This window comes from Pelmatolapia mariae, linkage group LG3_W (genome assembly GCF_036321145.2).
Source record: "Pelmatolapia mariae isolate MD_Pm_ZW linkage group LG3_W, Pm_UMD_F_2, whole genome shotgun sequence".
Taxonomy (NCBI): Eukaryota; Metazoa; Chordata; class Actinopteri; order Cichliformes; family Cichlidae; genus Pelmatolapia; species Pelmatolapia mariae.
In genome coordinates this window covers 18,297,372-18,325,325 of record NC_086229.1, presented here as the reverse complement: position 1 = coordinate 18,325,325, position 27,954 = coordinate 18,297,372, and the positions used below count along the sequence as shown (strand labels likewise).

Sequence of the window (27,954 nt, the reverse complement as noted above, 5' to 3'; positions counted from 1 at the left end):
CAAAGAGCCTGAACCGGTAATGTTGGTCCACGTATATGACAATGGCTCTGACCAGCCTGAAGAACAGCACCAGGCTTACAGAGACAGAACGAAGATGAATGAAGACCTGCTGAAAACTGGAGACCTCAGTCTGACCCTGAAACAGCCCACAGAGAGAGACAGTGGAGGATATGCATGCTATGTTGTGAGGAATCGAGCTGTGGTTAGAAGGAAGAGAGTGCAGCTCAAAGTCAAAGGTTTGTGTGTACATGTTTACACATCTTTGTGAAGACAGAACATTGGCACTATGCTTGTGGGGACACAATGTCTGGCCCCACAAGTTTTAAGACAAATGTGGTTTTACTGTCAGGGTTACTTTATTTATACCCATAGTTAAATTGGCTTTATGAAAATAATTATAACATTTGGCATCCCCTCACAAAACACACCTACCCATTAAACCTGACAAACACATTTGATTATTACACAAGCAATAAAAAACAATATAAATAAGATCAATAAGATTGTGTTTAGTGACCGCAGCAGGGACAAAACAGTTTTCACAACTGTTTGTCCTACACTTTGGAGCTATAAACCTTCGTCTAGAGCAGGGGTCCCCAAACTTTTTCCAGTGAGGGCCACATAACTTTTTCCTTCTCTGATGGGGGGCCAGGGTCAGTTTGTAACAGAAAAAGTCTTAAGCTTCAGTTGTCAGAGCAGAATCTCTTAAATGACTCATATGAGCAGTCTCTCAAAGTTATTCTGTTCTTTCCTTATAATCCAGTTTTATAGGTTCCAGTAGGGTAGCCTAGTACACACATCTGTTTGCTCTCTCTCATCAACTTCCCTCTGAAAACCACAAAGCAAGCAGGCTGGGAAACCGAACTAAGTGATACAGCACCTACACAGCACAAAACATTTCAATACCAGTGTGGTTGTGGAGATGGATTTCCTCCCAGTAGATTTTATTATGATTATATTTGTTTATACTCAGAATAACTCATTCAAGTCACAAAAGTGAGCTTACCTATGTGCCGTATGTTGATCAGTGTGAACCTTTTTAGCGTGGTTCACAATTCGAATCAAATAAGCTTTATTGACATTTCCAGACATTTAGTCGGGCAGGCTCACTACACCCCAGTGTTCTATGGGTGCATTAGTGTCGATCCCGTGGCCAGACTGAAAAAATAATAATACGAGGGAAAAAATTAATGCATCTCTAATATTGTTCAGGGGCCTGGTCAAATGTGGAGGCGGGCCGTATCCGGCCCGTGGGCCATAGTTTGGGGTCCACTGGTCTAGAGGAAAGAAGGTACAGAGGCCAGGGGAGTCCAACCTGTTGTCTCGCAATTTGACACCTCTGAGTCTCCCTCGTTTTCTTTTCCTTTTGTCACTTGTTCTGTTAAAATCTCTCCGTATAAAATCCAGCATCATGAAGTGAGGTCTTTACCACCATACGAGACATTAAGTTGTAGCAGCTTCTCACGGGTGTAAACAATCCTCAGCTGACTCACAGCCTCAAACGCATCAGGGAAAACAAGCCAGCACAATAAAAATCCAACAGCAATGAATAAAAGAGAATCCATGGCATCATCTCACTGTTAGTGGAGTGTGTGTGTGTGTGTGTGTGTGTGTGTGTGTGTGTGTGTGTGTGTGTGTGTGTGTGTCTGACTGTCTTGTGTCTCCTCTGCAGGGAGAGTTCAGGTCCAGGATCAAACAGGGGACATCAGGAACAGAAGCAGCTCCATTGATCCGACTCCTCTGATGGCTGATCAATCAGTTTGATCTGTGTGTTCTTTGATTATTGATCAGTGATGTCAGAGTGGAGTCAGTGTGATGTTGTTGTTGTGTGATTGAGACTTTTAGTGTCCATGAAGGTCTCTGCTGCCGTAGATCCTCTGAACTGTGACAGAGGTCTCACTCTGGAGGAAACTCTCAGCACTTTCCAGCAGCTCCTCCATCATGGAGGACGTTCCCTCACTGTAACAGGTGGAGGAGAGAGGAGAGGAAGCACAGGTGGATCCTCTGAGGAAGAGGAGCGTTCCTACAAACCACATGACCAGAGGACAAGCATGTGTAGAAACACACATCTGTCTCCAGCAGCTGTCTGAGCTGCAGTCTGTATTGTGTGTGTAATATCTTCATATGTTTCTAATATTACAGTTTTATCTTCAGGTGTAAAATCAGCTGCTCTGCTGTCTTATCCCCTGATCCTGTGTGATTGATTAGATCCTGCAAACGCCACAAATTTCATTTCAGCTTTTATTTGAAAGCCAGCGAGTAAAAGGATCAGCGATAGTTTTCAGAGCGATGCCAAAGCTTGGGTTCCTCTCCTACAGCAGCTTTTCTTTTCTTTCTTTTCTCTCCCTGTGAAATACAGCAGCTGGACCTTTAGCTGCAACACACTGTGAGACAAACTGCACACAAACAGTTTGTGTGTTTGCTGATGTTTGTCGAGCTGATAGAAACGCTGCATTTGAAATTAGCTGACACTCAAAGAAGAAAAAGTGTGGATTTTTTCATTTGATTGTCATTTTTCACTGGACGTGGGTAAAACTCCTGGATATCAAAGACATTCTGAGGATCACTGAAGTTAAACGGCTGTTGCTGAAAGTTTAAAGAGAATTGTAAAATGATAAGATAATGATTGACTAATAAGATTATCTGACAGGTCCTTAAAGTGGCCCCTTGGTGGAGCTCAGCAGGACGACAGGTGGCTGTGAGCTCATTTTAAAATAATCATAGAATAAACAGAAACATTAGCAGATGACGTTTGAAGGCTTTACATGTGTTGGATATGAATGTTTGGAGCCCAGATCATCATTTGTCTTGTTTCAGTGTGAATGTTTTTCTCCATGTTGGCCTGAGGGTGGTGCTGTTTAGCCTGTACTGAGTATTTGTCACTATGCTGAGTTGTGGGTGGAGTCAGTGATTGGCTGAAGGTGCCTTCTTTAAAGCGGGAACACTGGCTCAGCTTTCCTACCTCCTTACTCCCAGCTGGACCACGCTGCATCAACAAGTGATTGTCTGTGTGTGGAAGAGTGATGCCATTGTACACACTGTAAATATCTTCTTCAGCTGTGTGGGTGGAGAAGCTTTTCTGTCAGGGAGACGGTGTCCTTCTCACCTTCAGACATGAGATTAGAAAGAGAGGGAGAGAGAGTTCAGATTACAGTGCAGATATGAATGAATGAATCCGTGCTCGTCCTCACGGCTGCTGCATGCTTTTAAAAAAGTGTGTGTTCAGCTCTGATCTCCAATCTGTTCTTTTCTCTCTTTGTTTCTTTCCTGGGTTCATGATCATCATCACACCGTCTGAGGCTCCTAAATATCCATGTTTGCTTGTTTCACTTTCACAGTTGAACTCTGGGAGTCAAAGATGTTTCAGCTCCAAACTCACTGAGAGCTCCTCGTGCCCACCACGTGACCAAAAACATCTTTGTGCTCACGTGCTGCACGTGTCTGAGACACTTTAGTTTGAAGGAGACAAACTGCAGACGCAGCATTTCCTGTTCCTGAGTGTAAACCTGAGCATTTGAAATGAGCTCCACAGGGGAAGCTGTAGGTGACAGAGATACTCACAGACTCACTGACGTTACAGTCTGTTAGCATCACGCAGTATCACAGACACACGGCGAGATTTAGTGCAAGTGCTGAGAGACACACAGCAGACATGTTGACTGGAAACATATCAGACTGAAATAAAGCAGAAGCACATGTTAGCACATGCTAATATGATGTGGATGTGTTTAGTGTGGGAGCAGGACTCACCTGAGACACACCTGTGTGGATGATGCTGCTTCCTGCTCTGCTCTTTCTGCTGATTCAGCTTCTTCATCACGTCTGAGGCTCTGTCACAGTTTGTTTGTTAACATCATCATGGACACAACACAAGCACATTTATTTGACATTTTCTATGATTGTGATTGATGTGGATGTAGATGACAAAGATGATGATAGAGAAGGGACATTGTGTTCAGATGATGTATGTAAACAGTCATAACCTGTGACTGTGACGTGTGTGGGGGATTAAAATTTTCCAAAATGCAGTAAATTAGGATGACAGAAATGATGGCACCTCTGTTTTCACGTGAGCTAAAGCTACAGGTGTCACATCAAACACTCACAGGGAAAACACCAATCACAGCAAGCACACATATACTGAACATTACAGAGAGAATTATTAGAGATCGACTCCGTTATGAGCCTGTTTTTAATATCGATGCCTGTTAAAAATTTATAACAGCCCTAAACAGGTCTTCATCACAACATGCATCAGTCTAGTGTTTATAAATGAATATTTTTGTGTCACTGTCAGTAATGCTTTATAACAAGTCAAAGTGCTGCTAAAGTTAAACTCAGTGTGGTGTTTTCTAAAACTTTATGGTGTCATTGTGATAGTTGCAGGCAGTGTTGGGTGTAACTGTAATTAAATTACTTTTCCACTGAAAAAGTAGAGTAACTAATTACTGTTCATTTTTAGGAATTTTAATTACAGTTACTTACAATGTATTTGTGTTACATTGTAAAATAATTAAATAATAAATAAATAAATAAATAAACTCGCTGAATATCATTATTTAAGCAGGCAAAACTTGATTTTACTTCAGCAGCACAGAAAGCGTCTGAAGGTGAGCTTAAAAAATGATTGCAGGCTACATTGTGGAAGAGATGCTACCGCTGCGTACTGTAGAGTCTCCATCTTTAAAAAAGATTATTTATTATTTAAAGAGTTTAATTTCTATTGTTTGTCCACTCAAGGTTTATAGGGATTTTAAGAAGTATTTAGTTTAATTACTTATTTAGTAATTAACTTACCCAAAACTGGTTGCAGGGCATTGCGTTAAAAAAAAGTGTGTTGTACAGCTCTTTCCATGAACTTTCAAATGGTTTAAATTTTCTTCAAGGTCAATTTTGAACTTGGGCGCTAACAGTGAAGCTCAGGGTCAAATGCTTTGCTAACCTGGTACCCATGTCCTAAAAGGGCGAATATGTTGTTGCCATTGTGAAAACAGTTCATTCTTCACCTCAAACAAAAATTTATGTCAAACATTTGTGTTGCAAAATTTTCGTTTGTGCTGCTATCATTTTAAAGATATTAATAAAGGTTTCTAAAGGTCATCCAAGGTCAACCTGCCCTTACTTTCCTTACTGTGAAAAGGTTCTGAAACATAAACCAGTGGATATTTTTTAATCATGATCACACTCTTCGAAGTAAAAAGTAGGTTAACATATGGCAGGTAAAAAAACTATGTTTTCTGTCTGAGAGAAAACTTTATTTACAAAATACAAAACTATCAGAACAACGTCGGCATGTTTCCTGTTAGAAAAAACTAAATACATGAAACTGTTCAGCCTCTCAAGTTTAACACAATAATTCCAAAAATAATTTAAAAAATAATTGATCACAAACCAGCACAAACATTTCATACCATTTTTTTTTTTTTAATTTGGTTAATTTATCTTTAAAACAAAAGCAACAAATATGAAAATCTTAGCAGCAAAAACATTTGACACCACTTTTCTTGGATTTGAAGAAGGTGAGGAGGCCAACTTTTTCATCAAAATGAAATCGGTTTTCTTCACAGAAGAAGAAGAACAGGATGATGAAATGTCTGCTGTGATGCTGTATGATGCAAGCCGCTGACAGACACTTCAGTGTGTGAGTTTATGTGTGTGTGGTTTGTGGCAGGCAGATAAACATTGCTTTGTATCCAACGCACTGACTTAGAAATAGATCAGAAACACACACAGATGTTTTCAGAAAGCTGATGGTGAAATCTGACCACAGAGGGAACTTTCAATGTCCGGGTGTTTGAGCGTTCGCCTCTGCGCTGTCAAATCTGTAACGGGGCAGTGATGTGATGCTGGCTGCCACCACGCTCCAGTTCCCGCTTTTATTCTGAGGGTGGTTCAGAAGCAGTGATGCCAAAAACCACACAGATGTCTCAGATCCCAGCAGGAATGAGAGTACACCGTGTACTTTGTTTTCTCCAATCCTCCAAATCTGACACCCAAAAACTTCCATCCAGTATCCATCCTGAAAGTCCATTTTCATAGAGGCATGTAATGGAGACCAAGGTGTTCCACTACGCTTAGCTGTATTTTAATAGTAAATAAATAAATAAATAATAAATAAATAAATAAATGTATTTTTATATGTTTGAGGGATTGGTATTTAAAACGTTACATGAAAAAGAAACATTTATGGTCATTCTGTATTAGGTTTATTGAATTTGACATGCTTTTCATAATAAAGACCACATGTTGGTGGATAAAGTTTATTCCAGCAGGCCGAACTCACAAGTCACATGACCAGATACTCACCCTGAAACGGGAAGGACTAGACTCACAAAGTTTTCTCCTTTCAATGGGATTTTAAAACAATTCTAAAAAATGAAACATTAAAAACAGCCGCACCTTCATTCATTTAAATAAATTATTTGAACTGCAGGATCTGAAAATTCCCATCATTCCTATTAAGAAGTCAGACCTGAGATGTTCAGGAGGGAGATGATTAAAAAAAGGTGAACTGTGAAAGGACGATGAATATTAAAGTAGAATTTATTATGAAACTGATGGTTGTGTCTAATCTGGTTTATTGTTGAGCCTCTTCTGTAACACTTGGCTTCCTCTCTCTCTGGTGTCGTGTGGTTGTGTGGCAGGAAGTCCTGCTGGTTGTGAAATGTGTTTACTGCCAGCTGGATGTGTTGTTGTGTTGGTTCACCGCAGCTCCATGAATCTGACACAAATACACACACACACACACACACACACACACACACACACACACACACACACACACACCTCATCTGGAAGTACTTTTAATCCTGATACTTTTTCTTTATCTTATTTCACTTCCTCTGACATCATCAGTTTAAATAAAAGTTAAACTATACAAAATAAACCCAAAGTCCTGGATCAGAGGGTGGAGCTCTGGACTAATGAAGGGCCTGGACACACCTGAGGAATCACAAACATCCAAATATGCCCTGAGACCTGATGTTTGATTTCTCCCCATTAAAGCAGGATGGAAGCACTTTGAGCTTCGCCACGTTAAACAGCTGCTTCCATCAGAAGAAACAATTAAACATCTGCATGACGACTGCTTTCACATAACACCCTTACTGCAGTAAACACTCGCTCTCACACACAGAGACACTCCCTGCCAATATAAATCAGCCTGTTGTTGTTGTTGATGTTTCTCTTGATGGGCGTAACATCCGTGGGAGGGGGGCAGGGACTGAGGGCGACATGATGACATGACACTTCCTGCCAGACACGCGATAAAACAGACAGAGCAGAACAAGACTCGGTCAGAACCTGCAGGACCCCCCACAGGACCAGGATTACCCCGGACCTCCAGGACCGCCCCGAGCGCTTGTTACGATGTGGCTGCTTCTGATGATCGTCAGCCTGCTGGATCAGAACCAGGCTGCGCCAGTAAGGCTGGATCATACTGGTCAGTTCATGAGTCAGACATGAGGCTCATCTGTGACTCTGAGACGTGTTTGCGTTTGTCTGCAGCTTCCAGGAGACCTCCACAGCCTTCAGCTCCTCCTGCAGAGCCAAGTGGACCAAACAGCAGTGAGTCAGTGCAGTACAAGTACACAGAGTACTCTCAGTTCTATGTGGCTAAAGCTAGAGCAGTAGAGTCCATCAGAGTTGTAGTAAACTTGTATTTTGAGGTGTTTTCTTTAGGCAGATATTGATGCAGCTGTTTCTTCAGCCTGAGCCTTGTGTTTCCCACACACACTGTAACATGTGTATCCAGATGAAACCCTATCGCCTTCCTCACATTAAAGCATCTTCATCTGAAGTTCTTCAGTTTCTAACATCACTGTGTGTCTGCAGCCTTCAGCCCCTCCTGACCCCGCTCAGAAGATCACTTCCTCCTCCTCCTCCTCTTCTTCATCAGTTTCCTCGGAGTCAAGCCAGAGTTCAGAGGTCAGAGGTGACCTGAGTTATAACACAATCTCACTGTATACTCTGAGTCTATTTGCAGCTTTGAGGGTAGAGTCTGGTAAAATCTTTTATTTGGTAAAAACTGAATGGAGTCTGGTCCTGCAGTCCAGCTAATGCAAATATCTGCTATAGCTTGTTAAATGATCACAACATAAAATGCTACATTATTCAAAAACCTCAGCAGCATTTGTCAGAAGTAATTTTATAATGTCCTCCATCTGCAGTCATTATGTCCTGTCATGTGCTGAGTTTTTTCTTATTTGTAGTTTTTACCTTGTAGATTAAAAGAAAGAGAAACTGCAGCTTTAAAATGAGCGTCACAGTGCCATGTGACCAATCAGCTGTGGTTATTAAGGACAGAGTGACTGAATCAGTCCATTTGGTTGCTGTTTACAGGGTCCGCAAATGGTGCGAGAACGACAGAACCTGGAGAACACGGTAACACACACACTCACATGCACACAGCTCCCTAAACAAATATCGTCACTCTTACTGTGCTACAATGTGTGATGTCATGACGTGTGTGTGTGATGTCATACCCTGCAGGCTGTGGAGCAGGTGGACTCCTCTCAGGAGGTGAGCGGTCACTTTAATGTAAATAAAGCTTATTTTAATGAGATTAAATGTTAAAAGTGTGTGTGTGTGTGTGTGTGTGTGTGTCAGAGCGAGGAGCTCCTCCAGCCTCCCAGTGACACCAACAGCACCAGCACCAACCTGTGGATCAATGAGCTTGTTTTACTGGGAGAGAGAGCGGCTGAGCAAGAAGGCGACGGAGAGAGAGACACCAGAGACGGAGAGGACAGCGTGGAGAGCCAACACAGGGTGACATCACTGTGACATCACACACACCTGGGCAATACTTTAAACAAGAATGTTTGATCTGATCTTCTGGAAGATCAGACGAGTGAGATTCTGGGGCGCAGACAGCTTAAATTATATTATATTATATTCTTTTACATATTATATCTATTATATTGTGTTACATTGATGTTGATGGATGCTAATATAAAAAATATAAGATGTACACGTGTCAGGTTTTAGGTTATTTCTGTCTGCAGTCCTGTGCAGGTCACATGACTTACAGCAATAAAACAAAACAAAAAAACGAGCTGAGACGAGACTGAAAGCACAGCTGGTTCAAACTGATTCCTGATTGTGTAATGATAAAGCATTAGGTGGGCTTGTCCCACATCTCCTGGATGGGTCTATGAAACTAACTTAGCCTCCCCTTCAAGTCAGCTCGTCGTCTTCTTGGCTCCTTTAGGTTCTACAAAATAAATCAACTCTAGTGTGACTCCCCCCTTTCTTTTTTGACCCTGCCCCCTACCAGCCTTTGCTGATGACCTTCCACCACCTCCTGACACGACCTCGGCACAGAGAACCCGGTCTGATCTCAGAAGTGGCCGCAGAGGGAGGCGTGTCTGAAGTTGGCGACGTGGGCGGTGCCAGAGAGGAAAACTCTGAGTTCCTGCGACTGTGGGATGACAGCATTGAGCGAGAGGCCGGGCTGACCTTTGACATGCCTGACCAAGGCTTCCATGGAGATGAGGCGGGGCTTGAGCTGGGGCTGTAGAGGCCACGCCCCCATTGTTATGATCACTTATTAACCAGTGAATGATGCAATTATTATTAACTACTGAAGCGTCACAGAACATGTAGCTCCACATGTTAAATGTTTGTTTTAACTGTCCTGATCAATAAAGCTCTGAAGTTTTAATGAGCACTGAGCATGAAACCAGATCATCACACAGTGAATTGACGCCGAGATATCAGCCTCTGTTTGGATCCCAGCAGTTTAACCTGAAACAATAAGCTGAGTTTGACTGTAAATAAACATGATCCCATGTTTTGTTTTTTCTGTTTGAGCCTGAACATTTATTAAACTAAACTTCACATCTGTGCCTTGTCACTGTTTGGTAATAAAAAGTTTTAATTTTTCATGAACTCCAGTTCTATTGCTTTTCCATTTAAATATCATCACGCTTGATCCACTGTAATTATTGAAATTGTTAATAAAATTGTGGAGTCTCAAGCAGCTGCGTGTTTGGCTGCACTGTGATTTAGACTTATTCACCTGAATCTTTTTAGTTTATTTTTAGTCATTTTGCTGATTTCAGGTCAGTTTTTATTAGTTTTAGATATTTTTTTTCTGATTTTTTACACAGTAAAACTCAGATGACATAAAGAGAGCTGCGACATGTTTAGATATTTAGGTTATTTTCTTTGAAACTTACAGAAAGGACCAGACTGGTTCGCATCACTTTATTTTTTTGTCAACAAACATTATAATAAACATTAATGAGGTTAATGATTTCATTTTACATTTTACAGGCCCTGAAAAGGAAACAAACTTTACTTTGCAGCAGAAAAAAAAGTAAAACAAATGCAGTTTTACTTTGTTTTAGGTTTTTTCCCCCCAGGTAGTGGTTCAGCACTGTAACAACATAGCTTCAGAAAAAGGCAGGATCAGGGCAGCTTCTACAGGAAGCACAAGTTTGTGGTCCTTAAAGAAGAAGTGTGCCATTTATAGTCCTAACAGGAGCAAAGGGTTCTGATTGGGGGCTCTGAAATGCCCGATATGCAGAACTGTGAGCAGCTCCTGGTGGTCTGTGGATCCCTGAGGGCATCTTCTTCTCTGGTTTTACAGCAAGTTTGTGGAGGTGGGTTCTGGTCAGTCTCATTTTCTGTGCCTACATTAAATAAATGTTTGTCGTCTTTAATTGGGTGTTTGTTTGTTTGTTTTTAAATCTCCTATAAGGTATTATTCACAGTATTAATTTAAGAGTGCAACAGAAAGTTATTCATTTCTGTTTTTCAGCGTTTTTTCCCCTCACAGCAGCACACTGCAACAAGCAGACCACACAAATGTGTTTATGATGTTCTAAACAATAGAACAAACTCATATGGAATTCCACTGCAGACATTAAACAGGAAGAAGATCTGAAAATCTTCTATGTGAAACATGAAATGGTTCTTTATAAAGAGACTTCTGCTGATCCCGGCTCCAAGTTCTCTGCCCTGATCTGATGTTGTTCTTGGTGTTGTTTGAAGGTGCCCTTGTGACGGAACGTTTGCCCGCAGTCCTCACACCAGTATGGTTTTTCTCCTGTATGGATTCGCATGTGACATGTCAGGCTAAACTGCCGACTGAAGGCTTTCCCACACTCATCACAGCTGTACGGTCTTTCTCCGGTATGGATACGCTGATGTTTCCTCAGGGAACACGGGCGGGTGAAACTCTGCCCGCACTCCTCACAGCTGTATGGCTTCTCTCCAGTGTGAGTTTTGCTGTGTTTTTGTAAAATACACTTCTGCTTGAAACTTTTCCCACACTTGTCGCAGCTGTACGGCCTTTCTCCAATGATAACTCTGTGATGATTTTTAAGGAAGCACGTGTGGGAAAAAGGTTTTCCACACTCCTCACACCAGGGCGGACTCTCTCCGGTGTGGATTTGCTGGTGGACTTTTAGGGAAAATTTCAAAGCAAAAGTTTTACCACACTGGTCGCAGCTGTATGGTTTCTCTGCTGTGTGCAAACGTATGCAGTGAGTGTTCAGACTACATTTCAGAGTAAAAGTCTGACCACACTGATCACAGCTGTATGGCCTCTCCCCGGTGTGACTTCGTTTGTGCTTCCTCAGATGGGACGACTGAGTGAAAGCTGAGCCACATGTGTCACAGCTGTACGGTCTCTCTCCTGTGTGAGCACGCTGGTGGCTCAATAAACCACTTTGTTGATTGAAAGTGGAAGGGCACTGATCACACCTGAATGGTTTCTTCCTGGTGTGACTTCGCTCGTGCCTCCTCAGATGAGACAACTGAGTGAAAGCTGACCCACATGTGTCACAGCTGTACGGTCTCTCTCCTGTGTGAACACGCTGGTGCGTTAAGAAAGTCTGTAGTCGAGCGAAAGTGGATGGGCATTGATCACAGCTGTACTGTTTGTCATCCATGTGAATCTTCCGATTCTTGTTTGAGGCGTTGTCATGGTGCTGGGAGCCATGATGTCCGGGTCTCTTGTGGTCACCACGTTTCTATGACAAAAGAGGAAAAAGAAGGACAAGTTGGTACAACAAGGTGAATGTAATTACAGAGACAACACACAGGTTCATAAAATGCTGGGACTGAGCTTTGAAACCTGGTGGAGGAGGGCGGATGGAAAGAGGGAGGAGAAATACTTGTGAAACTTGAAAAATTAGAATATCGTGCAAAACTTCATTTATTTCAATCATTTAGCTTAAAAGGTGAACCTAATATAGGATAGACATTGCAAAGTGAGATATTTCAGCCCTTTATTTGTTATAATTTTAATGATTATGGGTTACAGCTTATGAGAACCCCAAATTCAAAATCTCAGAAAATTAGAATATTACATGAAATCAATAAAACAAGGATTTTAAATACAGAAATGTCCTCTGAAAAGTACAACCATGCATATGTACTCAGTACTTGGTTTGGGCCCCTTTTGCATGAATTACTGATTCAATGCGGTATGGCATGGATGCTATCAGCCTGTGGCACTGCTGAGGTGCTGTGAAGACCAGGATGCTTCAATAGTTGCCTTCAGCTCTTCTTAATGTGCTTTGAAATAGCACTTCAGAAACACCCAACTTCTTATGCAATTACTTTTTGAGGCTTTCCCTTCTTATGGAGTGTTGTGGCTGCCGTCAGCAGCAGTTATGCAGTTTAAGATAATTTCATGGTTTAAGTTACAATAAATAAGTTAAAAATATTTTATTTTAATATATCAGATTTAATGTATACATTGTTGGGTTTAAAAATACACATTTAAATGGTTTACAGAATGTCTCCAGGGTGGAACCAATGTTCAGTCTGTTGTTTGGGGTTGACAGTATTTTCAGTTGCACGCCACACTTGATAGAAGGCAGCATGCTTTCCTCTGTCACTCGGTGGTAGAGCTATGCAGACGCATGCAACGAAGTTTTCCAGCTGTGAAAAGAAGTGACACTGCAAGATGTGTTTTCATTAACCCCTGCAAGTTAATGCGGCCAATGAGGTATGCAATGTGTGTTTATGTCATGATAGGAAATAAGATGTTTGTTTGTAACTGAACTGTTGAGTTTATGGTGGTCACGTGTAATTTGTAAGTGTAAAATTGTGTATGTTTTTATCTTGTTTAATAATGTGCTTTATTGTTTATTCTCTATGAGAACACTTTACTGTGGAAATTGATTATTCTATGTTGTTTGTACAGTTCTCACGGCATCGTTGGTGGCACCTGTGTGCAATAAATGCCAGTAAAAATCAAGAACGCCTTGTGTCCGTTTTTCAACTTGGAGGGAGTTACAAGTGTGTTAATGATGGTTTTCTGTACAACTGTCAGGTCAGCGGTCTCCCCCATGATTGCGATTCCTACTAAACCAGACTAAGAGACCATTTCAAGGTTCAGGAACCCTTTGCAGGTGTTTTGGATTAATAAGCGGATTAGAGTGTGACACTTTGAGCCTAAAATATTGAACAATATTCTAATTTTTTGAGCTTTTGAATTTGGGGTTTTCATAAACTATAAGCCATAATCATCAAAATTCTAACAAATAAAGGCTGGAAATATCTCGTATTGCATGTAATGCGTCTATATCGTACATTAGTTTCACCTTTTAAGTTGAATTAATGAAATAATTGAACATGATATTCAAATTTTTCGAGTTTCACCTGTAGAAGAGGTGGACAGAAAGACAAGTAGGTAGGGAAGAAAAGGAGAAGAAGAAAACACAGATACTGAAACAAGGAGGAAATGTTTTCTTCTCTAGAATACTATTTCCTTTCCTTCCTTATTAATATGTCATTTCATTATCTTCTACTTCCTTTCTTCTTCTCTCCTTCCTCATTGGCTTCAACCCCTCCTTAATTTCTTCTCACCCTCCTTGTTTATTTCTCTCTTAGTTATTTCCTTCTCTCTCTCTCCATGTTTACTTCTCTCCCATCTCACCTCCTCCTTTCCTTCCCTGTTCCCTCCTTGCCTAATTTCTTCCTCTCTCCTTCATTGTAGAACATGTTTAGCAACACGCTGAGGGAGGATAGCCAGCGTTATCACGCTGACCTCTGAGTGCCTCGTGCTGTCCTCAGGTTCATGCTTCAGCAGACTGCAGCTCATTGTGAGCTCTGCACATGAAATTATTTAATAAAACTGAACACAAGAGCAGCTCACTCCGATTTGGCTCCCAGGCTGAAACAATGTTTTATTTCTGACTTTCTCTTGAGTCCAAACTCCGAGATCCTCCACTCACAAACTTTGGAACAGCCGACCACAAAGTAATTCACACGGGAGTATTTAAAGTTAATAAATACTGCAAGATTACAACAGAGTAGCACTATAGGACATTTATTTATGGCCTCACCTACTGTGTATCCATCTGATAACAAACAGGGTGTTGTGCTCAGAACATCCTGTTCTAATCTAATCTAATCTACTTTTTGTGTTTGTGCACTAGTGGAGTGATGTGGGTGTGTCTGACCATCTTGTGTCTCCTCTGCAGGGAGAAACTAGCGCGAATACATTATGTGTGGACATCGCCCCCAGCAGCGCTCTATTATTATATTTATTATTTATTTGTTTTTTGTTTAGTTTTGTCTGGGCTTCTCCACTTTCTCTAAGCTGTCTTCTAATAAACTATTGTTGAAGTTCGCCGACTTCACAGATTGTTTTGATGGTAGAGATCAAACAGAGACAAGAACTTCATTTGACACTCTTTATTTTCCAAGCATTCACTGAACACATATCTGGAGACCAAGCAGCTAAGAGCTCTCTATGGGCGAGGTCTGGCTAAACAAAGGGATGCACTCATCTATATAGGGTCGTGGAAGCTGCCCTCTGTGACACAACTCCTAGTAACTTTCTCTCTCTCCATCTCTATGGTAACACCACTGTCTCCCCATCGTATCTCGCTCACCTTGGTCTACTCCCCTTTCTATGCAAGCTGCTCACATTCTTTGACTACACAGAAGCAGGCCTGAAACTAAAGCAATCTGAAACACAATTAATACAGCATGAAATCAACAGAATAACTTTATTCAATTTAAAAAGAATAATTATCATTAGCTTTGTCGTTTCCATTACTTCATTCCACACTATTTTCTGCACTTTTCAAGCTGCATCTCCAGCATTTTTGTATTGAACCATGTGTTCTCGCTACATTATTAAGAAGTTTGCGAGTTTAGCTCAGAGATCATAAATTCAGTCCTCGCTGCCAGTTTTTTGACACAAAAAAACTCTGTGGATGCTCTTAGAGACTGCATTGTGGAGAGCACACTGACCAGCTGCATCACTGCATGGTACGGCAGCACTACTGCTATGGACTGCAAACGCCTGCAGAGAGTGATAACAACTGCAGAGACGATCATCAGGTCATCTTGCATATTAAGCGCATGGCTGTTGGTGCCATTAAAAACTGTCTTTAGTGATTCAGGATTCAAGTGTTTATTGTCATATGTACAAAGAAAAGTATTTCTCTGTGTATTGAAATTCTTTCTTTGCTATCCACACACAGATGCCTGGTTAATATTTACAAATAGAACAGACAAAATACAAATAGTACAAATAAATAAATGAAGACAAAATTTAAGTGTGAAATAGATGTAGTGCAAGAGAGCTGTTTCTACTTAATAAGAACAATCTGACTCTTTCTCCGTACAGATGCACTAACCTGTAGTTATAGAGCAGATGCACAGTTTCTTCATCAGCCTTTCCCCGTTTTTATTATGTTTTATGGCCATGAACACGTTTGAATCTAGAATTCCAATATTATCCATTCAAAACTCAAATTGTTACCTAATAATAATAATAATACCACTTTTAAAGCCGTTTAAATAATCGCCACGGCTTCTGGGGGGACGATTGCTGACCTTACGAGGTGCACCTAAACGCCCCATGCATTCCTGACGGCGTCTACAGCTTGGACCCTAAGTTCTGATGCAGACGCGCACATCGCTTTCTTAAACTGTGTGGCTGTGTCCCGATGGTCTCTCACCTGGAGCTCAGCGCGAGCTGAGGAGGACTCCTCTCCGTTGCTGTTCTCCGTGTCCCGGCTTTCCTCCTCCATTATTCCTGCTCTGCTCCTGTTCCGCCAAAACTCAGCAGCTCCTCTCAGTACTCTCCAACTCTCGCGGTGACTAAAAAATAACGAGAGAAGAACAAAAACACTCCCATGGCCCTTTCTCAAGTACGTGAGTCCGGCACGCACGTACAGCGTACTTGATGATGTCACAGGTCCGGTTTTTACTGCCGTCCCCTCTTAATTTAACTGTGAGTAATATGTTATGAAGCTTAACTTTAATCTCAGCCAAACCGATTTACTCAGGAACAAAGAAAACATTGAAATAAACCAAACATTAACATTTAGAAGTGATCTAAGTAACTATCACGTTTAACTTCAGCAGCGAAATCTCTATTAATAAAAATAATGTACATGTATGCCTTAATAAAAACAAACAGGTGAGATGTTAGGACGCGTTATTTTTATTTTAGTGTACACACAAAAATTACAACAGACAGCTGCTGGGGTTTGGAAGAGAACTGAACAAATATTTAAATTATAATCTGATCATTTTGAAGCAGCCCTAACATGCTGTTTTTGTTCCCGGTGAAAATGTTTCCTCCTGAATTTAAATATATCTCAGCCAAACCGATTTTGTTTGGAAATTTGTGATATCTTGATAAATCGAGCAGATATTTGAAGCTTACACAGCTACATTCTCACTTCAAAATAACTTAAACGTTTATTTTGTGACCCAGAAAGATTATTATTTAAAAGTTTTTAGCCGCGGTCCTCCGCCGTTGCCGCGTTTGGGTTTTGTACTGATGACGTATCACGAGTACACCAGAATGCAAGTACGCACAAGTATTGAGACAGGCCCCTTGTGTATTTCTTTATTGACAAATATCTCCGATGGTAAAGTGTTGGAATCTCATTCTGGACTCATTTCCTTCCTTTCCTCTTCTTTCCTCTTTATTTCCTTCTCTGTCCCCTCATTTGCTACCTCCTTATTTCCTTCCTTCCTTATTTCCTTCTTACTCCTCGTGTGCTTCACTCACCAGGTGTAAATCACCTTCTAAATGAGGTGAAAATAAATCTGAGAGTTTGTTTCTTAAGTTAATCTGGAGTGAGCCTCATCTGTAACACAGATTATAATCGATTTTTATTAATTCATTGTTTTTCTTTTCTACGTTTATTCTTTTAAACGTTTTTAACCTGTCAGAACGGCTCCTTGTTTGTGAGAATAATAACAAAGTTTAACAATAATATGAAATGTCAGACTTCAGGGGAAACTTGTCCTTCAGAGACATCGTGTGTTTATCACTGCATTCAGGGTTCAAGTTCATGAATGGGAAATCTGCTGCTCACTTTGCTTCAGGTCTGAAACTGATCAGCGATCCCAGAGGAACATCGAGAACGATCAGCACTGATGATCATGACGAAAGATGCAGGGAATTCTTTTAAAGAACAGGTTTTTATTCGTGGCAGTGAAAAAGAAACTGGAACTTTTCCATCATTTACTTATTCATGCATTACTTGATTAGATGAGGTTTTTATCAGAGACTGGAAGGTCAGCTCTGTAGTTCTGATGGATAACGACGCATCACGCTCACAGAAAAGCTGAACCTCTGTGAACATTTTACCACCAGCAGTAAAACTTCAAAGAAGCTGAAGCTCAGACACGCACATCTGATTACACAGTTTACCTGCTTTGTTTTATTTTACTTATTTATTTATCCTGGATATGATGAGCTGCACTGAGCTTCTGTAACTTTATTTAACCACGTGTGAGTACACTCTGGTCAAAGATGATGTTGTGTTGTTCTGTTTACAGTTAAATAAAGACTTGAAACCTCTTAAAATCATCACTTTCTGTTTTTATTTACAATCATTTTATTTACGCAGCATCACAGCTTAGTCACATGTTCGTCGGTTTAACGTCCATTTCTTCTCACGGCGCTCGTATCCAACTGTTCGTCTGTGGTCGATGACTCTGTCCGCTCCGTCGACACGTTTAAATAAAGCTTTTTTGAACACGCTACTCGCTGTCCCGTGACAATCGTCTGAGGGGTCCTCCTGTGTGGACGACGGTGAGGCCACAGGTCGCTGCAGCATGACGTCACCGTAGAAACACCATGGTAACAAGACCTGCGAGACAACCACAGTATCACTGCTTCCTTCTCTACCTCCTCATTTCCTTTTCTGCCTCCGTCTTTGTATGTTTTTGTGTACTTCTGAATCTTCAACTTCTCGTTCCCTTATCCCCCATCTCATTTCCTTTTCTACCTCCTTAGCTTTCCCTCCAACTACATTCTTGTTTCCTTTTCATTCCTGCCCTTCTCTCCTAATTCCTTCTCTAGATCTAGTTTCTTTTCCGCTTCCTTATTTCCTTTTCTAGTTTCCTGTTTGCGTCTTTATCACCACATTTCCTTCCGAGACTCCTTCCTTTCTGCTCTGACTTCTCATTTCCTTAACTGTCCCTTCATTTCTCCTTTCTTCACCTATAACTGTTCTTCTCTACTTCCTTGTTTCCTTCTCTATCTATTTCAATTCTTTACCTTCTTTTTGCTTACTTTTCCACTGTCGCATTTCCTTCCTGTCTCCCCTCTCTCTCAGGTCATACAGACGTGTGTGTGTGTATGTATGTGTGTGTGTGTGTGTGCGCGTGGTGTTACCCAGTGTGTAGGCGCAGACCAGCTTCTGATTGGTGGAGACTTGCAGCCAGTGTGGAACCAGCGAGTTGCTGTCAGTGTGCAGGGGGAGCATCAACACTGTGACACACAGCACCGCCACAGCCACACACACCGCCCACTGAGACGCGCTGCGCACAGCTGCAGACACACACACAGACACATCATCAGTAAGATCAACTCTGCACCCGCGAATGCACTGCTACAGGAACCAATCAGAGCACTCCATGGTGCCTTACCTGTGCAGGCAGGCAGGTGTGCCTGTGCGGGCAGAAGCTGAGAAGTAGGACGGGGCGGCGCCCTTTGTTGACCTCCTCTTTGCTCCTCTTCCTCTCGTCCTCCTCTAAGCTCCGCCCAGATCTCCCGTCGTCCCACCTGGCCTCCGCCCCTAACCTCCATGCGGAACCGGTCCCTGCGGCCACAGTTTCTGGGGGAGACGTCCAGGTGACGCACGACCCTGACAGGAAAATGAAATGCTTGATTGCATGAGAGCCTCGTTATGGAATAAGTTTTAAATAAAGTTTGAAACACTCACAGGTCGACGCAGGACTTGGCCCGGATGCTGCCCTCTGCCTCCACCACCCTGTAGAACGAGGGCGCTGTGCACCACACTGTGAGGACAGAGAGAGAGGCTGTTAGAGGCAGCGGCGGCGTGACCAGGGGCCTAAACATGGCTGCACTCACTCTTGAAGCTGAGGCTGAAGCTGTAGGGGTTGTAAAGGGTCAGCACCCTCCTATGGGAGCTCCTCTGCTCGGCGTAGAACACCATCTCCGAGGGGAACAGGAAGACGGCAAGCCGCGGCATGCCCCCCGCCGCCACGCTCTGCTCCCCCGCCACTGCCGACCCCCCCTCGTCTCCTCGCCCGTCATGGCTCTGCCTCCTCCTCATTAGTCCGCTCTGTGTGGAGCCCCGCCCGCGGACATGATCGGAGAGCTGTCATTGGATACCTAGAGGTAACACCGCCTACCAAAACAGTGAGAAAAAAAAATCATTTAACGAGGAGAAAAAAGTTTCTCTTTCCTAGGCTGTGGCTCCTTGGATCCTCCTCTGCTCCTTATTTTGCACAATGCCTCCTTGTTACCTCTCCTTACTTCTTTCCCCCTCCTTCTCGTCCTTTCTGTGTCCTCATTTCAACCCTTCCCCCTTTATTTACTTTCCTTCCTCATATCCCTCTTTCCTGCCTTTTCTCTGCCACCATGATTCTTACCTGATACCTTGCTGCCTTCTGTACGTCTTTCCTTCCTTCTGTTTGTTTGTTTACTTCTCTACCTCTTCTTATCCTTCTGTGCTTCTTCCCTTCCTTTTCTGTTTCCGTGTTTACTTCTCTAGCTCCTCGTTTCCTTCCCTAAACAAACAGGACCCAGCATGTAAACAGTGGAGAACAAACACAGGTAACGCCTCATAAATAGGTACCTCAGCTCCTGTGTATCCCTCGCTGCCAGCCTGTAGTATAAATTGTTTATTTCTGGATCTCTGTGTAAAAGAAACTCCGAAAAACTTCACTAATAGACTTTCTGTTAGTGAGCTTCCTGCTGTTTGCTAACGCTAGCTGCCCAATCACTCCGACCCGCCAAAACACCGGTAATGTGACGCAGCAGAAACTGACGCCAGCTCCGCGGTATGATCTCTGGCTGTCGGACGATCACACCGAGGCGTTTTATGGGAGTTTAATCCGGTAAAAAACAAAAACAAAACAGAAATAACACCGCTCAGTGTTTCTACTCACCGCTGCCCCCGGATCTACTTCCTCAGCAAGCTGTTGCTTGTGATAAATCCCTCCCCCTCTCTAGCTCTAAACCAATGAGCGTTCGGAAAGAATGTGTCACATCAGACTCCTTAGTTTGACGCTGTGTTTACGCTGAAATGATGGTGGCAACAGTTGTAATTCATTTTTAATTCTGAAACTAAACAAGAAATCAGTTTGGATGTATAAAAGCCATAATATTCAAGAAAATGGTACAACAATGGTTGCTACAATGTTTCAACCATGCTACAAGAAAATGCTTTCTTTCTTTGCTCTCGCATCTTTCACCCTCTCCTTCTCTTTCTGGATTATCCTTTTGTGTTACACATTTCACAGTTTTTTTTCCCTTTGCTACCTATCCTGACCTGTACGGTCGGCAAGGTCTCTCATCTCGGTTGTGGGCAACTGCAACTGACAAATAAAAGCCATCTCATCTCATCTCATCACAATGGTACAACATTATAAGCAATAAATTATTTAACAAATAAGTGTGGCTTTTAGTTTCCTTATTTAAAAATTAAACATTTATATAAAGTCCTACCAGTTATACAATTTTAAATGTATGTTTTCTACATATTTATAGATATACTTGATTTAAAATAACTAGCGTTGTAGCATCTGCTGCATTCAAGTTCTCTCGGAAATGAAAGACATAAGAATGCCATGCACGAATCTTTAGTTGAGTAGGCCTGTCGCAGAAGCAAATCAATGTTTAATTTCATTTTTGTCTTTATCAAAAAGCTCGTCATCGTTTCAAGTATCAGTCTGTATAAACATGTTTTTGGTCAAATGATGATGAATTCATAATCATCTTCACGTGTGTAATTTATTGCATGTCATTTTAAAATAATATTTTACTTATTTATATAACATTAGTAAGCTAAAGACTCCAGCCTTCTAAATATCGGATATACGCTGTACGTCATTAACTTCGCTGTTTTAGTTGATAGAGTTCGGATGGAGGAGTTTAGAATGAGACCTTGAACGTCGCACGTTGATCGTTCCTCGTCTCCTGATTGGTCCGTTGCTCTTCGTGTCTCGGGACGCGTCCGCTTTATAGAGTCACCTTGCTGCTCTTGCTGCCGCCGCTGAGACAGGGAGAACGCAGGCGGAAAGCTCGGCCCAAAGGCACACAGGCAGGCGGGCGGCAGAAATCTGAACGCAGACTCTGCGGCCACTGACCGATCGGGGGAAACATGGCGGATGCGAAGCCCAAGACCTCCCCGAAGGCCATCAAGTTCCTGTTCGGGGGGCTGGCTGGGTAGGTGATGCGGCTAGCTGCCATGCTATCGCGCTAATGTCAGGGGTCAGAGGAGAGCTCTGGTCAGTTTAAACCCGCTCTGTGTCAAACCTCTATGCGGTTTAAAGGACAGCACGGAGGCCGTTACTGCGGCGGAGCGACACGCTGATGGTTAGCTGTTAGCAGCTGATGCTGGCTGTCACAGGACGGGCTGCACCCCGATAACTCAGCGGGGACGTTTTTCATCAGCACACCGGTGTCATGACGAAATCTGGGCACCTCTCTACATGTGTTAGCCAGCCGTGTTCGAGTAGAGCTTCCTGTCTCTTTTTTTCTCACCAGAACAGGTTTAAACATGTAAACTCGTAAAAGTACTGAAAATGTTCCGCTTGTATCCCCGGGAAATTATTTGTTAAAACGTCCCGCCTGGGCTCTACACCGAGGAGTGCTAGCAGGCTAACGCTGGATTAGCAGCGAAGCTTCCCTAAAGTAAACTCTGACAGCAGATGAGGGGAGGTCGCACCTGACGTCGGCTCCCCGGTCTGAGCTCAGCTCTCGCCGAGTTCCCGTTAGCATGCTAACTGTAGCCGGGATGGATGACAGCTTTATGACCATGATGATGAAGATGATGTAACCTGGTTTAGAGTCCTCTAAACTCTGAAATCAGGTTCAGTTAGACTCTGATCCATGTTTATCACAAAACATTTAAAAAATTTAATCATAAAAGTATCATAAAAGTTATGGTTAATTAAGCCAATTAATAATTTGATGACTGAATTAAAATTATAATCTCAATAATTATCTCATACTGCACCTCAGTGATTGGATGCCCCTCACGCAACAGGGTGTGTGACTATCTCTGACATCATATTGATCCAAAAATAGAAAAAAAAATGATAAACTGAACAATTTGACCTTTTGGCTCACAGGGATTAGTGAACGTATGCTGACATGAAGGTTAACATGAGTGTGTGAGAGGAAATATGGAGAACCAGGCTGTTCAGTAACTCTATCTTCTTAAACTGAATGTTTGCTTTCAAGTGTGTGTGTGTCAGGTTACTTTAGCAGGCGTAGCAGGTTAAACAGCCTCATGATAAACAGTTGAAGGTCACCAAATGTTGACAGTATGGCTGCTTCTTACAAACTCAGTGAGGTGGTGTCAACAGTTGACTTTATTTCAAACTTGCACACATTTTTTCATATACATATCTCAGAAACTATAAAAGTTAAAAATAAAGGCATGACTTAATATTAGAGCTGTAGGTTTGCATATTAATTTATATTTTAATCCATATTTGGTGTGAATCAGAGATAATTTGGAGGTATGTCTGCACCATCTCTAATTTTACAGTTTGTAATTTGTCATTCGTCAGGATCCCAGCACGCTCTTCTGTGAAGCTTCATTTGAGAAAAATAAATGAACGTGTTCTGATTTAAAAGACAAGAATCGCTGCCACAGGCAGGTTTTCATCATCGTGAGTTAATCTGTGCTCTCTCACCTGCTGCCGTCTGGGTTTTCTGAGGGAGGCTAAACTCTCACCTCCTGATAAACCCACAGTACCAGCTCTTCCAGTCCCTGATAACTTATCACTGCAGAGTTACCACATCGCTGCAGCTTCACTGCTAACAGGAGTGTAAATTCATTAGAGGAAAACACCTCTGTTCTCGAACTGCGCTTGAACTCGAGCTACCATGTTTTAGTTTTTACTGTCTCCCTTAACTGTAAAACTCCTCCCTTATGTTCTTTTCAAATAAAAAAAACTTTTTAAGTGAACTTTGATTCATTTTGATCACATTGTTTGGATTTCAGTGGAAGTCGTTGGAACAGTCAGTCCAAAGGTCTCATTTTATAAGTTACGATTTAAATCGGTTCAGACATCTAAAATAAAGTGTCAGATACATGAAAACAAGTCTGTGCTCCCAGGTTTTGTTGTCTTTGAATGTGCCAAAAAGTACTTGCTTTCATGTTTTCTCGGTAATGCTTCAGCTTTAATAAACGTACCTGTCCTGTTTCTGCAGGATGGGCGCGACCGTCTTCGTGCAGCCGTTGGACCTGGTGAAGAACAGGATGCAGCTGAGCGGTCAGGGGACGAAGGCTCGAGAGTATAAAACCAGCTTCCACGCCTTGTTCTCCATCCTGAGAAACGAGGGCGTGCGAGGCATCTACACCGGGTACCAGCGCTTCGCCCCATCCTGATTTTTATCATTTTAACTCATGTTTCGTCTCCCTGCTTCACTGTGAGTTTCTTTGTGTGTTTGTCAGTCTGTCAGCTGGTCTTTTGCGTCAGGCGACCTACACGACGACCCGTTTGGGAATCTACACCATCCTGTTTGAGAAAATGACCAGCAGTGACGGCCGGCCGCCGAACTTCTTCCTCAAGGTGCGCTGAAAGAGTGAAAGGCTTATGAGCTCTGAAATCATCTAACCAGAAGCTGGTAGAAAGCTTTTAATCAGTGGTAAAGGTGTAGATGCTATAGCACCCTCCATGCTGCTGAGTAACAGTGTGCTCCCCCTACAGGCTCTGATTGGTATGACAGCTGGAGCCATCGGCGCATTTGTGGGGACGCCAGCAGAGGTGGCACTGATCAGGATGACGGCCGATGGACGGTGAGGCTGTGTTTACCTTAGAGCAGCTTTCTCTGCTCGGCATGGACACAAAATGACTCGCAGGTGTTTGTGTCTCCAGGTTACCTGTAGACCAGCGGAGAGGATACAAGAACGTTTTTAATGCCCTCTTTCGAATAACCAAAGAGGAAGGTGTCACTACACTGTGGAGGGTGAGGCTACCATCATCATCATCGCCATCATTTTCTTCACTTGGGCCTGAATGAGTAGCCATTAGTCCAGATGCAGTAATTTAATGTAGAAATTTAATTGATAAAAAGGTTTGTGCCCTGAAGTGGTCCTTCACCCTGAGTAGATGCTGCCCGATTTAAAATCACACGAACTTTACATTAGTTCTTTTTTATTTTTCTTATCTGTTTTTATTTGTTTGTTTATTTTTTATTTAACTATTTATAGTTTTTCAAGCCGTTGTACTGTTATTAATATGTGTGAAAGCAGTTAATGGGAACAGTGAGCTACGACTGCAGCTTTGATTGAAGTTCACTGGTGCGAATCCTGAGCAAAAACAAGAAAAATGACCTCAGCTTTGATTCTCTGATATTTTTGAATTTGGCTTTTTCACAGCTTATCCTCATCTTTCCAAAATATTTATTTTCCCCAAATTCTCAGTTTTTCTTCTAAATCATTTCCAAACTGAAGAATGTCATGTTTAAAATCTGAGTCTCTCTTTATCAAACACAAATCTCTAATCACTGTGTGAGACTGTGGTGCAGTATTCGCTGCTTTTTAGATTAATTTTAACTCCGCAAGTAAAATGCATAGATTGAGGGGAAAAACACTAATGGATTTAGTGACTTTGTTTTATTAGTTTTTACAGCCCTTGTTAAAAAATGTGTGTCTATAAATATTTTAAGTAATTTCAAACAATTAAAAAATTTAATTATTTTTTATCTTTATTAAAAATTTTAATTGAAACATTTTTTATTTGCAAAGCGCTTTACTTTGACCACATGCTGTACTTCCATAGGTCAGCAGAGGGCAGTGTCTCAGTCTTTTTAAATGTATCAGAATCAGAATACTTCTCAGAGAAATTACATGGTCACAGTTGATCCAAGACGGGAAGGACAGGGATCCTCTTCTATTTCTTATCTTCTTTCTGTTTTTTTTCCCTGATTATTATTTATTTTTGTTTTGCAACAGTTTTCCCACCAAAGATGGTGCAAACATAGGCCAGATAAACTGAATACTGAGTCATTACACTGCCTCAGTGTTTGTTCAGTTATAAACACTTGGTAGTAACATTTTAATCTTTTCACTTAAAATTTTTTTTCAAAAAGTCTGCTTGCAGGAATCTAAAAGCTTTATCCATGAAATTCTCACTATATGATTAACAAAATTTGACACTTTTGTCCTTGAAAGCATTCTCTGGAGTAATTTGTGTGCGACTGCTGTAATATCAATAAAAAAGGTATTTGATTATTTAAAAATAAATCAAATTTCCTGATGAGCGTTAGTAATAAAATGAGGATTTAAGTGCTGAAACCTAAACTAGGACTGATCTCAGCTATTCTGCTGAATCAAAGATGATAAAAACCTGAAACTCTAAATCAGAGCTACAGCATGCTCTGAGGGTAGCTGACATCCCTCCAAGTCTACCCTCGCTGGTTCATTTCCCACAGAAAAGACTCCAGTCGTCATCTGTGGAGCGTTCCTGTCTGTTTGTTGGTTCAGGAGCTTTCACGAGTCTCTTTAGGTGGTTGGTTTTTTTTTTTCTTTTCTTAATAACTGGGCTGATGACGATTCTGTTGTTGCAGGGCTGCATTCCCACCATGGCTCGAGCGGTGGTCGTGAACGCCGCTCAACTGGCCTCGTATTCTCAGTCCAAACAGGCGCTGCTCGACTCAGGTGCCCAACGCACGCACGCAAGCACACAGTCTTGCAGTGACGCACAGTCTTCATGAATATGTTTGTGTGTTTTCAGGTTATTTTAGAGACGATATTCTGTGTCACTTCTGTGCCAGTATGATCAGTGGTCTGGTTACCACGGCAGCCTCGATGCCCGTCGACATCGTAAAGACCAGGTGAGACTGAAGGCCTTTGATTAACTCTTCTTCTGTGGTCGAGCAGAGTCTTACCATCTTTTTCTTGGCAGGATCCAGAACATGAAGATGATCGACGGGAAGCCAGAGTATAAAAATGGTTTGGTGAGTCGCCAACTTTATTTGTTTTTACTTGTTTTTATTATTACATTTTAGTCATTAAAATCTTTTTTTTAGCATGAAAGTTAAATAATGCTCTGAAAGCAGATGAGCTGATGGATAAATAATGTAATATTGTTTCTGGTGATACTGTGATTTTGAAGTATTTGTACAGGTTACTTCTGTATCTTTTGTTCTTTGTGTAACGTTTAGATTTAGAGATTTTAGAGAATTGTTTTCTTGTGATTTTCTTGTACATAATCATTTTCTGACAATCCGCAATACACATTGACAGGCCTCTTTATTAGGTACACATCGCTAGTAACAAGTTTTATCTTCAGAACTCTTTAAATCTTAATAAATTTAACAAGGATTTTGCTCCATAGTAACATCATATCATCACACAGCTGCTGCAGGTTTGTCAGTTGCTCCTTGATGAGGAAAATGCTCAATTGGAGTCAGGCCATTTGAGTACAGTGAACTTATTTTCTTATGTTAGAGATGAATGGAGGTTTTTGACATGTTATCCTGCAGATATCAGGAAATGTGGTCATGACAGAATGGGCACGGGCATCATGTCTAAATGCACTAAGTCACTGCCATGTGATTGGCTGATAAAACATAAATCAAAGACGTTTAACAGGTGTTAATATAACTTGTTCCAGTAATAAGTGTTTATATTCTGGGCATCGACTGAATTACCTGTGTCATGATCAGGAGGTGCTGGTTCGAGTGGTGGGGAAGGAGGGCTTCTTCTCTCTGTGGAAAGGTTTCACTCCGTACTACGCCCGCCTCGGCCCGCACACCGTCCTCACCTTCATCTTCCTGGAGCAGATGAACCGCCTCTACAAGACCTACGTCCTCGACGTTTAGCCCACGCACACAGACAGGCACACACAGTGTTTGAATTCTTTCTGTAAAGAGAAAAATGTAAATTAAGTGTAGTTCAGACATCATTCACAGATGTTTTGAGTAATTAAGTCTTATTTGTAGAAACCCTGCTCCACTGTCTCCCCAAGAACACACAGCATCATGATGGGTAACCATGGTAACAATCATGGCTGAGCAGACTCGTGGTTGAATAAAGACTTTTGACCTTGCTTTGTATTGTCATTTCCTTCACTTCATACTTGGACTACTGTTATTAATTACATCAATATGTCGGTTACACTATATTGTAGTCGATACTGATGTTGATGCCTCTCAGTGGCTCAATATAACATCTGGCACAGCTGTTATGAAAGTAAGGGAGAAAGTTTCTCCAAATCTCTGCACCCAGGTAACCTAGCTTAGTCCTGATGGTCTTCCTCACCAATTTTCTGCCAGGGTGAGTATAGCTGTTAATAATGTAGACTCTATTATTAAGTGAAAAGAATAAATTACACTTTTAAGAAACCTTCTGTTTTTATGTAGTTTCCATGGTAGCAGGCTGCATAATCCTCTATAACTGTAATGGATCTAAAAGTGTTTAAATCTTCAGTTTTAGATCATCCTCAGTCTAACCTTAAAATCATAGGACAGCATTACATTTTGATATTAACAGTAACTCTGGGCCTCTGTAGTGTACAGCTATAGCC

At 41.7% G+C, this 27,954-nt stretch overlaps 3 protein-coding genes across 3 annotated transcripts; 1 reads left to right on the top strand and 2 right to left on the bottom strand.

Moving 5' to 3' along the window:
• Window positions 1-10,268: 10,268 nt before the first annotated feature.
• Window positions 10,269-16,052, bottom strand: LOC134616255 (zinc finger protein 501-like). The gene is made up of 2 exons (XM_063460987.1): window positions 15,933-16,052; window positions 10,269-11,978 (listed from the first exon to the last, which is right to left on the bottom strand). Exons 1-2 carry the CDS (start codon window positions 16,002-16,004, stop codon window positions 10,920-10,922), a joined length of 1,131 nt encoding a protein of 376 aa, XP_063317057.1. The 5' UTR covers window positions 16,005-16,052; the 3' UTR covers window positions 10,269-10,919.
• Window positions 16,053-17,794: 1,742 nt separating this feature from the next.
• Window positions 17,795-19,447, bottom strand: LOC134616249 (motile sperm domain-containing protein 1-like). The gene is made up of 5 exons (XM_063460975.1): window positions 19,313-19,447; window positions 19,164-19,239; window positions 18,868-19,085; window positions 18,614-18,769; window positions 17,795-18,086 (listed from the first exon to the last, which is right to left on the bottom strand). Exons 1-5 carry the CDS (start codon window positions 19,431-19,433, stop codon window positions 18,058-18,060), a joined length of 600 nt encoding a protein of 199 aa, XP_063317045.1. The 5' UTR covers window positions 19,434-19,447; the 3' UTR covers window positions 17,795-18,057.
• Window positions 19,448-21,383: 1,936 nt separating this feature from the next.
• slc25a11 (solute carrier family 25 member 11) lies at window positions 21,384-27,472 on the top strand. The gene is made up of 9 exons (XM_063460961.2): window positions 21,384-21,634; window positions 23,633-23,785; window positions 23,877-23,994; window positions 24,133-24,221; window positions 24,301-24,391; window positions 25,994-26,084; window positions 26,161-26,260; window positions 26,332-26,383; window positions 27,095-27,472. Exons 1-9 carry the CDS (start codon window positions 21,570-21,572, stop codon window positions 27,248-27,250), a joined length of 915 nt encoding a protein of 304 aa, XP_063317031.1. The 5' UTR covers window positions 21,384-21,569; the 3' UTR covers window positions 27,251-27,472.
• Window positions 27,473-27,954: the final 482 nt, after the last annotated feature.